This window comes from Sinohyriopsis cumingii, unplaced genomic scaffold (assembly GCF_028554795.1).
Source record: "Sinohyriopsis cumingii isolate HCF-2022 unplaced genomic scaffold, ASM2855479v2 utg000622l, whole genome shotgun sequence".
NCBI lineage: Eukaryota > Metazoa > Mollusca > Bivalvia > Unionida > Unionidae > Sinohyriopsis > Sinohyriopsis cumingii.
The window spans coordinates 5,608,887-5,621,786 of NW_028315918.1; the positions used below are offsets into that span (position 1 = coordinate 5,608,887).

General features: G+C 35.2%; 1 protein-coding gene across 3 annotated transcripts in view; it reads left to right on the forward strand.

Moving 5' to 3' along the window:
* The window catches only part of LOC149773722 (baculoviral IAP repeat-containing protein 2-like), a 28,764-nt gene that overhangs the window by 3,344 nt on the left and 12,520 nt on the right, over positions 1 to 12,900 (forward strand). For all 3 annotated transcript variants that reach the window (XR_016417335.1, XR_016417336.1, XM_089946225.1), the window contains exons 3-11: positions 2,357 to 2,464; positions 7,392 to 7,463; positions 8,021 to 8,398; positions 8,925 to 9,076; positions 10,149 to 10,209; positions 10,581 to 10,727; positions 11,314 to 11,486; positions 11,894 to 11,984; positions 12,659 to 12,775. Coding sequence is in view for 1 of the 3 variants with exons in the window: in XM_089946225.1 (XP_089802351.1) it covers positions 8,173 to 8,398; positions 8,925 to 9,076; positions 10,149 to 10,209; positions 10,581 to 10,727; positions 11,314 to 11,486; positions 11,894 to 11,984; positions 12,659 to 12,775 (967 nt within the window). In the remaining 2 variants the exon portion in view is untranslated. The remainder of the gene's footprint in view (positions 1 to 2,356; positions 2,465 to 7,391; positions 7,464 to 8,020; positions 8,399 to 8,924; positions 9,077 to 10,148; positions 10,210 to 10,580; positions 10,728 to 11,313; positions 11,487 to 11,893; positions 11,985 to 12,658; positions 12,776 to 12,900) is intronic.

A 12,900-nucleotide genomic window follows, 5' to 3' on the forward strand; every position in this document is an offset into this window, starting at 1 on the left:
TTTTCAAACATGTCCGGAAGGTCGACTGGAGAGAAGGTAGTTGGAAGTGGTGTTGAGTTGTTCCTTGACATTAGCTTGTTAGCAATCTCCAAGATCTCTTTGCAGCTGAAACGTTCCATGATCTTAGTAGTGTTGTGGGCTGATTTCGCTGCATGGACTATATCTGAGACATTCTTCTTAGCAGATTCATAGATTTGCTTATGAATAGTGAGTCTGGTGGAAAGCCAGAGCCCCTCAGCTTTACGGCGGTCTCTTTAGCAGTGCGAAGCTGGTCCCTAACACTGCTATACCATGGAGAACACGTTTGAATTGATACTCTGCACTTGGTAGCTGGAGCATGTTTGTCGAGCAATGGACGCATGCAGCTATCGAGTTGTTCTGCTGTAGGAGGCAAGCACGTTGTTAGGTTAGCTTGGATGTCGTGCATTAGTTTGGTTCTATTTATCATACGGAGGTTTCTCTTAGTAGCAGATAAAGGTGGCTGATAGGGACTGATACGTCAAGATGGCATATAATGCAGAGGTGATCTGATGCAAGGTCATGGGATACCAGGGAGGACTGTAGAATGTTATCATCGAGTCTATGAAGAATCGAGTCTAAAATGTGACCATGTTTATGGGTGGGTTGGTTAACTGACTATTTGAGGTTGAAAACATTAATGGAATCTATGAGGTGTTATGTATTTTAGTTTATGGGACAGTCAACGTGAAAGTTGAAATCTCCAAGAATAATCAGGTTGTCACCTATCGAATGAATTTCCATAGTCCAGGAGATTAGGAAACTGCTCCAAAAAAGAGAGAGTCAGCCAGCTTGTTTTTCTACTAAGAGGAGAGCGGTATAGGCAGAAAAAAATGGACTGACCTTTGCTCCAGTGTGAGTGTGGTTTGGACTAGTTCAAACGATGTGTGGTCGAAATTGAATGTTGTGGTGTAGTTAAGACATTTTATCATGGAGTTATTTGTGATGACAGCAATTCCACCTCAGCGAGAATTACGGGGGAACGACTTGATGGAGTAACCAGTGGGTGTAAGATCCTCACACTTGGACTCATCGCCTGATGTTTTAGCCATGTTTCTGTCAGGAAAAATATGTCAACATTTTGGTCGTTGATAAAATTAACTATTTCTGTGCGCTTTTCCGGTGGTACTACTGACTGCATTGAATAATGCAATGCGCAGAGGTATTTCTTGGATAGTTGACACAAAGGTTGACGAATTAATAGGAATTTGAATTAGGTTATCTAAATTAACGGTCGAATTTTTGTTAAATGGGTGTGCCGAAATAAGGGAGATAACTGTGATTCTTCTTCCTGTTCTACGCAGGCCAGCTTTAAAACAACGTTTATTTTTTCGCTTCTGTTTACATTTAGATAATGATGAATGTAGTCCCAGTTCATTTAGTCTAGAGCACAATGTAGTGTGGAGAGCCAAGGAGTGATCATGTAAAGCAATTAATGAGGGTCCATCATAGCATAAACGGGTTGACTGGCGAGTATCACGTGATGGCCGTTTGTTCAAAAACAGTGGAGCAAGACAGCTGAGAAAATGTCTAATTGTTCTCGTTTCCAAAACAAGGAGATGAAGAAACACATACGAATTTAATAGCCAATACATAATGAACACAGTAACGAATATGAAAACAGGCAACAAGCACAAATATCATGAAAACGGCACTAAAAAACGGAACAGCTGCTTCAAGCCGGTTAAGCGATAGCGGCCATCTTGTACATCTATATATGGATAACGTTGGCAGATTTAGCACAACAGATATGCCATACAAATTAAATTTTACTCAATCCTAGTGCTCCGAATATATCAGACAGTAATTACCATCATGTGAACGATGTGGTACGACACTTCAAATTGAAAATAAGTGTTACAACAGATGCAGCGATCGTCAGTGTTAACAGGAACATCACTCATATACGTATGATTTTGGTATTCATACAAATAAGTCACGTTTAGTCGATTCTGAAATTGTGTTTCTTTAGTTTAATCCGTTGAAATAATAATCCATATTTGGCACATCTATCATAATCACCGACCTCTTTTCTATTGCCGACAGTTACGGCTTCTCGAACCATTTTCTCTAATGTTTTGTCACAGTATCAATACGCTAGTTAAGTCCATATTTCGTGAATCAAGAAAGATGTTAGGTAAGGCTGTTACGCCGATAATTCTCTCTCCGCCTCTCTTTGTGTCTCATTATCTCTGTCTCTCTCTCTCTTTCTATGTCTGTCTGTTTCTCTCTCTCTCTCTCTCTCTCTCTCTCTCTCTCTCTCTCTCTCTTTATTTACTAATATATTTAAAAATAATTGTATTGTACTGGAGACAGATTTTTTATTTCATCCGTCTAGTTACCACCAGCGATAGTTACAACAACCTTCGTGACGTTAATGGCATAGCTACAATTATAAGGAAGAGCACGTAGATGCTGGAAACAACGAGCTATCAGAATTGGAAAGGCAAGTAGTATCTTAAAGTGATTTATATACAGTATGAATCATACAACTTTGGTACCAATCGTTGGCACGTTATCATCTCATGCTCTTAACATCCAACATTTGTCACTCATGATATCTTGCTTAATTATGTTTGTCCTAACTGAGATTCTTAACTTGAAAAGAACCGTGCTCGTGTCTATGGCTATGTGTTTTACTAGCATTCAGCTTTAAGTATTTACCACTGCATTGTCTGCATTCTCCTTAATTTTCATGTTAAATAGCAGGTACAAAAAGGATGATTGAGCTGAGCTTTCGCTATACAATCGTTTGTGTTTCCTCTGTTTTACTTTTACGCTAACATACATCACAATTACAATGGAAATCTGTTCGTATTTTATTATTCATTTACATGTTGGTTAAAATCACTCATTCTATCGTGCCTTTGTTTTGTTTAAATTGTTGGATCATGTTAACAATGTTTGTCGTCATCGCTAAGAGCTGATGAATACAGAAGAAAAGCATTGCTAACGTTCAAGTACCGCGTGATCAAACCTTACTTTCTCAATCTTTCATTCGGGTAGTCAAGCGCTCTAGCGATGATTTCATTAGTCTTTGGTTTATATTGTATTCTGTATTGCATTTGCCATGCTTATTTTGCTCTTCATTTATTATCCAATTACTTTAGCTGATAATTGCTTTATGCGATCGCTAAGCCTCTAGTCGTTTTCTTCAATCAAAATTGCTGCAGTAGCCAATTATTATACTGAGGCTGAGCATAATAGATTTTGATACTGCTTCCAGTATTGTCTTGCTACGAACATTTACAATTTCTAATATTTACCCACTGAATAATGTATTTGTCTCTTCCAGATAGTAATTGTGTGTTTGTATTACACTGTGCAATGTATATATTGTTCAACTTACTTAATCTGTAAATTGCAACTGCCGCGCATTGGCTATGTACCTTTAACACGATGCAACCACAATACGTTTACTTAAAAATTGAATTCTCTTTCAGATTGTGCGATGACAAAACTTGTGTAAAAGCCCAGCTCTTTGATTTGTTTGCCTTGATCCTGTGAAACATTTATTGTGTTTAACGTGCATGCAAACACGAGTAAGAAAGCATATTTAAGTCCAGAAATATCAGTTAATTTATGAGGTGTAGTTTGCAGTCCTAAACACTTTTAATAACCCTTTAACAAAGTCTCTTTTGGCTACTTAGTCCAACGCTGAAAACACTATCTTCTCCAAAACGTACTGCAGTGTCATCTGAATGGAGCGAGTCATGACTTGGTAGAATCAGCTAATCGTAGAGCAACATACATTCATTTAGTTTGTTCGTTTTCTCTTTAAACTACTGTTTCCTCAAGCTACTGTTTCTTCTAATCGATTTCATTTATCAATTCATGTATTCTAAAATATAATTAAATGCCATTTACAACCATTTCCTCTTTCAGTTCGTTTCTGAATGACCCTGTTTGTATTTCCATCTCTTAAACATTTTATCTTATACTCATCTTAACGCATTTGTTTGCAAACTTCAGTGTTAACAGTCTCTATGTTAAGCATAACACTACCAATGCTACCACATAACTCTCATGTATTTGTATCTACTCCAGTTTTAGAAAAAACGTCGCTAGTGTATACGTTTTTCTTCTTCTTCTTCTTCTTCTTCAAATCAATTATTTTCCCAGGTTCTTAATGTTTTTTGTATATCATAGTGAAATCTGTTGTAAGAATCTGAACATGACATCTTGTTTCATTTTTAGTGGATAGATTTTAAACTAGAGTAGCTGATCTAAGATTGCTTTCATTTACACTAATGTCTTTCTTAACGTCATATATTACTTACTTATCTCTGCTAGATCATTCTTTTCTGCAATTCTGACCATGCATTTGTATTAGTTGCTATCGTATCATTTGTGCCGTTAATTACTATGTTGCATTCATCCAGTAGCATCTTATCTCTTCATGGTTCTGTTTGATTTCGTTATTTGAGCCTTTCTGCAACCTGGTTCATTGGAATGTTTTCTTTTTCTTTATGTCACTCTATAATGTATCCATCTCACTGCTTGTCTTTTTTTTTCTGTCAGTTGTAAAAAAGTAGGTAAATAATGTGCTTTTTCCTGTGATTTTATAGTCTGCATGTCATTATATACAGTACTGACTAAATATTGAGATTTTATAATCATTGTTTATATTATCAAAATCTGTTGTTTTTTAGCACGGAGATTTTGTTATGTACTATGTTTATATTCTGTTCAAAAGCAACTAATTCCAGTGAAACATGAAATTATATTGGATATAATATTCAGTCATCTTTCAATTTATGTCTCAAAAACGACTGTTGTCAATAGGGAAGAATTTTTATCAAAGATGTTAATGTTTACATTACAAGATGAGAAAGTGAAAAGGACATACTTTCTGCTATGACATTAACAAGTATTTCCTTCGTCTTTTTTACTGTTTGTTCATCCATATTTTAAAACTCCCTCAGTCCAGGTTTTACGGGATAATGCTATCTACGTTCCATTTGGTATTACTAAGCTTAGTTCCTATTTATACTTATCAGTTCCCTGTTCTGTTTTAAGATACAGGAATCTATTTGTCTTCAGTAAATCGAGAAGCGGCAGCTGAATGGAATCCGAGTTAAACTTTCAAGTGTGATTTATCAATTTTCTTCCATTTTAACATAACCAAATATTGGCTGAAGGTTGCGAGCCTTTTAAGATAGATTAACTTTTAAATCTTATAACTGAAAATGAAGATGTTGTAGATATTGCTGTTGGTTCTGAACCTAACAATATCAGTCATATGCCACAAGTATTAGTCATATGCCACAAAAATACAACGTAACACTATGCACATAATATATTCGAAGGCCTATAAAGAAACTACACTTTCAAGGTACGCTGAGACATTGCGAGAAAATGTTCGTATACTATGTCCTGAGGTAGAAATGGTGAATATTACATTGAATCCATGAATAGATGCGATAATGTAGTGGAATTCAAGGTCATTCGAAGGTCGGGATGAACAATTAAATGCTTTATCACCTACTGCAAGTAGACAGAAATCGCGGGTGATCAAGATTTGTTAGGGAAGAAGAAATTCCTGGTTTAGATAATAAAATATATGATCATTCTAAAAGGGAACCATTAAACTACAAAATCAGATAAGTACTGGGGAGATCCAATTTGGATTGATGATATGCCCTATCATTATTTAGGAAAATATCTGAAAGATGGGAAATTTAAATTACTTCCGCTCATTAAACTGTTCCTTATATTTATAGATCTAACATTACAGCTCAATTTAACAATAGATGAAATTGGCCTAGTGGCACAGGAGAAACATGAGAATCTTAGCAAAGTCATTTGTTTAGCAAAAGTGAAGGTGAGTATCCAGTTGATCAATCGGTAACTATCAGGCAATCAATGCAAATTCAGAAATGGAAAGATCAGTTTGAAAGGGATGGAGACAACTGGGCGCTAGCATAAACATTTGTTCAAAGAAAATGGAACATCAATTATAGCAGTCTATAATTAAATTGGTAAGACGTACAGTATGTCCAAATCAACATATTCTTTTACTTACCGAAGCATACTTACAACAGGTTGACACATTTTTGAAGTGATCAAAGCTGACTTGAAAAAAATCTTCTCCAAGCTTTGCTTAATTGGACGGGACGAGCAGCTGCTATATGTTAATTATTGAATAGTGCTGTAAAGACGTGTTCGCTCCCTTCTGAACTCGGTATGGTACTTGCCATGTGATTAGATGGTTTACTGATTGCATGTTAGGACTGCAATCTACACCAAGCAACCAGAAAAAAAAAAACAAAGAAAGAAAGTCATTCTAGCTGAAGGCAAGGTGTCGCGAATGGGTTATACTGTATGGGAAAAAAGCAGAGAATACCAATTTCCCCAATGAAGATTAACAAAAGAAACCGGTTGTTTAGTTATTTCTTGATTAATGCTGCTTTTCTTATGTTTCTTTTTGGAGTTGGCAAATATTGGACTTGTTATCCTGCTGTGCGAGATTAAAATATGACTCCTAAATGTCAGAGAACTTTTTATGTATATCATTGCTATTAATTTTGGTTCATGTTTGTCCAAAGGAGTGTCTAGTCGTACATTTAAGATTTATTTTATTAGCTCCGCTTTAAACAGGACACTTGATTTCTATCGATTGTTGTTACATCCAACGACACTACTCATTCTAATTACCATGCAAATCAGTTGCAAAACGATACCGCATCTTTAAGATCATAGTCCAAGTTCATGATTGAATCTGTCATGTTACTAATTCAACGCCCCATTAACATTTTACCAGCGTTGGAATCGACTGAGCAATAAATGTTATGTTTTGTTTCAGTGGACCCATATTGCTGATTAATTATCACCTGATTATATATATATATATATATATATATATATATATATATATATATATATATATATATATATTACCAAGATATGCCCATCTGGTTGGCTGTTGCTTGTCTGCATTACAATTTACTTCATCAGTATTGATTTTTCTCCAATCGTTTCGAGGTGAAAGCTTGAACTGTCCCATATCAACGTGCACTATTTTATTGCCATGTTATTGTCCTTTCATTTGAATGCATTGTCACCAGACAGAGGCAAATTGCATGGAAACAGACGTCTTCCTATCTGGAAGTAAACGTCAAATTTGTATACCGATTCCGCTCTTGTATAACATAAGCCAGAGGAAAGTTATCAGGTCCATCCTGGCCTAATTGTGCAGCTTTATTATTTAAAAAAATAATAATCTTCTGCCTCTGTTTTCCAGCGCTAACTGCTATCGCAGTACATTGTTTAATACATATATGTGTTGCTCGTACCTAGAATTTCATATTAAGATGAAGTAATCATCCACATAATTGCTCTAATTTTATTTTCAAATCCATTTCTACCTACAGATACTTTTCAACAGTATTTTCAAACTGCTTGCTGTGTCCAGATCTATGAAGTACGAAAATAATACAGTTCAGGTAATCAAAAATATTCACTTTCATGGGTTACTTTCATATTGTTTTTACAAGCAAGACTGGTTCATGCATTATTAATTGACGGCATTGTATCAACCAGAATTAAAATTTAAAAGTGTAATATGAGTTTGTAATTTGTGTAAATTTATCCCTTGCTTCACTCAGAGAGAGAGAGAGAGAGAGAGAGAGGGGAGGGAAAAATGACAATAATAATCCAAATATCAATATTGAATACGATGCAAAATAGTAGTATCATGTGTTTTGGAGAGGTAGTAGCTATCACAGAAGTGTGGTGAACACCCGTTTCCAATCTTTACCACGAAGCGACCCAAATATCCTCAGCTGACGTTTCGAAACTCAAGAGGAAAGGTTATGTATTTGTTTTCAAAAAAGAGACCTAACACAATTGTATGGACGGATCCTTACACTAGTCAAGTACTTAAAACCTACGTGTATCGAAAATTGTACTTTACCTAAAGACAGTTCCTTTTTTTAAGTTTTATTCGTCAAAGTTAACTCTGCAAAATATCGGTCATTACGATAATTTTATTTCTACGAAGGGAATTGATGGACTAAAGGTTTTGGACACATCCAGTTTGTATAAATTCTGCATTTAGACAACGGGTTCGACCATTACCGGTGACGAAATTCTGCCAGTCTACGTATCTGACATCACAGAAGAAAGACGAAATCATTGTGAGAAAACTTCGTCATGCAAAACATTTTGGTTTGTGATGAGGAATCACACTATCATTCACCTCTTCTTTCAAACTGTGGTCGACATTCTTCGGATTGTAGAAATGGATGTAGAAGTGCAAAAATGGAGAAAACTAGATACCCACAGTTTTCTACGGAGTCTACAAGATTGGCGACGTTTGTTCACAGACAGTTTTTTACTAACCACCGAACCATGGCCAGTCTTGGATTCTTTTCTAAAGGTAACAATATCACTGTTCGTTGTTTAACATGATTATTATGATCATAAAATACGTAGTGTATGCAGTTGTGCCAATGAATGGGCTATTCGAAGAGTTCAAAAGCAATGCTAGCATGCGATGCACATAACAAGCCGTTGATATTATAGTACACTATTCATCCTCTGTATCACTTTAAACGCGAAACAATTAGTTTCCTTTCTCATTTTAAAACAGAACCAGCTTCATATATAAGTCCTTAGTATATAGGAATTCAGCATTTACATTACAAAATTTCTGAGCTGTAAAGTTTCTTTAAACCAATGAAAGATAACTTTACTTTAGTACAAACTTCTTTGACTGGCTAAAGTTGAAGCTCAATCTCAATGTTTAGCCAGACGTTTTACGTTATATGTATCCTGGATGCACATTCTTAATCATATTCACTAATTAAACAGATAATATAACTTAAAGTGTACTTCTTCCACTTATGTATTGCTTAATATGCAAACGTCCTGTGTGATAAACAACCGCTACTTAATCGGAACAGGACAGGGGGACAGTGTGTGCTGTTATGAATGTGGAGTCACCTTGTCTGGATGGACAAAAGACAACGATCCGTTACTGGAACATATCCGTTACTCTCCAGAATGTAGGTACCTGGCTACTATAATTGATGCGACCGCTCTGAAAGACTATCAGGTAAAGAACATCTTCTAAGTTAGATAGTATCCTCTACGATTACGTCATCTGAAAATGAGTGCGTAAATGAGTGTGACGGGTCTTGTTAAGGAATAATAAGAGATAACAAAGTTCTTGTAAAGAACAGCCAACATTATAATATTTTCTTCAACAAGTATGATACAGTTTGAAGATTAAATATATGCCTTTGATTTATGTAAAGGTCGTTCTATCTAAAAGGAAATGCAGAGTTCCTAATTAGCTTAATAAGATAGATGTAAAAACCGCTGTGACAAGTCGACTAATATTGTAAGATGCTGACTGACATTTCACGTTAAAGTTGTTGTCCATAGATTTACTTAAGACGTTAATCGTGAAGGCGGAAAATATGCATATTTTAATACAGACATTAGCGATTTTGTACGAAACAAAAGGAAAATATTTGTCCTTTATCCGATGTATACTTCGTATTGCGTTGCCTTTTGTGTCATTTACCCAATATTTAATAACTGGGCTACATAAAGAGACCTGAAACATAAAATTGCAGATTAAAAGCAATGCGAAGAATCGGAAAAAGACACTGAAATCAATGGATCTGAAGACACCCGTAAATATCATTATAATACGGAATAACAGTCGATAGAGCGTATGACAGTTAATATTATTGTAGGATCATTTGACAAAGGAGATTCCGCCTGTTTACATCAGAAAAGCAAACTTATTCCTTTTATTTTAGAAACGAATTATCCAGATATTAGGAACCTTTAAACTGTTATGGCCAATTAAAATGTTCAAGATTGATCAATATAAAAGTAAATTATTTTTGTAGTCTTAAAATGCGGCCATTATTTCATCAAAGGAAAACGTTATATGTCTTATGTCAAGAGGAACTGAATATTCCATAGCTGCTTTTTTACTATTTACCACCCACTACCGATGCCCACATTTGCTTTTCTATGGTCGTTGGAAAGAACGTTAACCTTGCTATCCCAGCGAGCTAGCGAAAGTACGAGACAATACTTCGAAGCCTCGAACAATGGATATACTAAGGAAAAATATAATGCAGTATATCTTTTGGTCGTCATTCTTACAGGCACAGCTCCTGCAAAGAAGACCGAATCAGGAAAGACAAAGAACAACTGCTGAGAGATTGGGTAAGGCTCTAAAAGTATAATTCCTATTTCTTGATTTCTCACTTTATCATTTAAAATCGTGAAAACAATGAACATAATTGGATATTATCAATTTTAAGAAATTACCATAAGTTTATGGTTAATAAAATAACCTATATAAAACGTGCACAACACAGTGAGTCACTCTTTATCATTAGCATAATGCCTATTCGATTCTTTACCTTAATCGCAGATATCAGGGTCTGCGCTCTTTTCTCTTATTGTTAGATATAAAAGGAACAGAGTAGACACTGATATACGAAAACGTTATGCCACATGAATCCCTAGTCAACGATGTGTGTAGCTGGGTTCACCGTACGTGGTACTAAAACGCTTAATAAACTATTCTCCAGAGATTCCCTCGTTCCAAGAGGAGATAAGCCAGGTTAGGTCTCCAGAATATTCCTCCTATAAAGTGAGATTGTCAACTTTCGCAAGGTTTCCAGTCATTTATGGATTAGATGTTCACAGGATAGCGGCCGCCGGATTTTACTACAGAGGTGGGCATATTTGCAATATTGTTAACATTTGTCATGACGTGACAAAGTGAACTTATTCTTCAAATAAAAACATTAACCTTTTTCATGAAATTTAGTTACAAAGTAACAAGTGTTGTGACTGCAGTTATATAATTTTACACTGCAAAAGAATAAATAGATGGAGATTATTTGACTTTGTTCGATAAATAGTACAATCAATCGCGAAAAGAGGACAGAACGCTATCAGCATACCCACACTGTTACTCATTTTGAAATGGCGCATTCAGATAAGCCCTTTACAGAGGTAGAATGTACATAAGATCAGTGATAATATACTTTCATAACAGTCTGGCATTACTTATCAAAATTATGGATTCACATTATCGAGATGTCTTAAACGGTTTAATTCATCGGCATAAGGTTTATTGGCAAAAATGTATTTCTGCTCCCAAACACTTTAATAAATGTGTTGGTAATACTTAACTACTGTCAGCTTGCTAAATATAGATTTACTTCCTTTCTGGAGAAACGAGATAACAAATGGCAACAGCTGAAATTTATATTAAACGATTTTCAATGCCTTCTTCTGCTCTCAAACCATTATTAGGTGATAAGGATATCGTTAGGTGTTATGCATGTGATGGCGGTTTAAAGCAGTGGGTTGTGGGTGATGACCCATGGAATGAACACTACAGATGGTTTCCGAATTGTTTCTACCTTAAACAGTCCAACTTCGATCCGCAAAGGAGGAAGGCAACACCAGAGACTGGCGACATGATAGTTAGTAATGTTTTTCCCTTTTATGGCATATACATTTTGATTCATTTTTGAAGCATTTATATTTGTCATTCTTTTCTGGTGACATTTTACTTCATATTTATACATGATCAGGCGTTTGGATGTGAAATGGTACAGACTATTAAAATTTCAATTGCATGGTATTAATCAAATGATTTAGATGGCCATTCTGTGCGTATTCCTGTTGCTGTTTTCTTTTGTTTTTTCTCTTTTGAATTTAATCGCTATGTAAAGTAATGGGTTTTTCTAATGATGCATTCATTCCTAACATTAATAGCTATAGACAAATATACATCTCCCAAAATTCTATACTATGTCCTTAAAATATAATATGAAAATATGAAGGTATATTAAAAGACCATTACATTATTCTTTACTTGCATATATAGCCCGAGAAGAAACCACTGGCACCTGCCATAGGAGCAATTACTCTAAAGGTAGTTGCTAGCGATCCAAATGAATTGACTGTTGAAGAACAGAGTAAGTTTACAAGTGTCCTATCTAGTGTAACAAGAAACCCGTAAGAGGGAGCCAGATATAGTTGTTCCCCAGAAAAGATCGAAATCCATGTGGACATGATACTGACGCAAACAATTTGCTATTCACATTAATGATATAATAGACAGAATAAACACAAAACAACTTTGCGTTATATACCAACACCTAAGTAAGATATTTATCAAAGCTGGCTGGTAAACATACAACATACTTACTCAACAAACGAAAAAATGTTTAGTCGACCTCTCAAAACAATTGATCGCCAGAAATAATACATGTACTTAACTAGTGGTTATAAAAGGCAGCTTGCTCAGGGCTTACTGACTGGAAAATTAAACTAGCCTTTGAACTTTGAGCTTGTCCTGATCATAATATCTCAACATGATTAAAACAATAAGCTTTATTATAGCATAAGGAAATTGTAGATCCTCCAAAATATTGATACGTTTCAGTTTTGATAGAAAATATTAATCCTCCGCCCCAAGATATGTATACACGTAAATCATAGAAGCAACGACATTTTAAGAATGAGAAGAGTTCAATGAGGGCATCGGTTTGAGTTACCTCAATAGCCCTTTATGGTAAAGTATGTAGATGTTCTCAGCACTTATATTTAAAAAATATTTTTGTTTACATTTTACTTTATATATATTTAGAACGAGAAAAGATGGAAGCCGAGCTGGATTTGAATATACCTGCAGCTTTGGCAGCTCTAGATTTTGGATATTCTAGAAACGCCGTGAAGATGGCCGTCAAGGAATTCGAAGGAAAAGGTTAAAAATATTAAATTCACCCTAGGGATAAAATATTGCAGTAATTTACACTCCTGGGTCAGTAGCTAAGAATCTTGACTGTGCTATTTTATGAATTGAATATAAAAAAATTATTTTCATGTGTT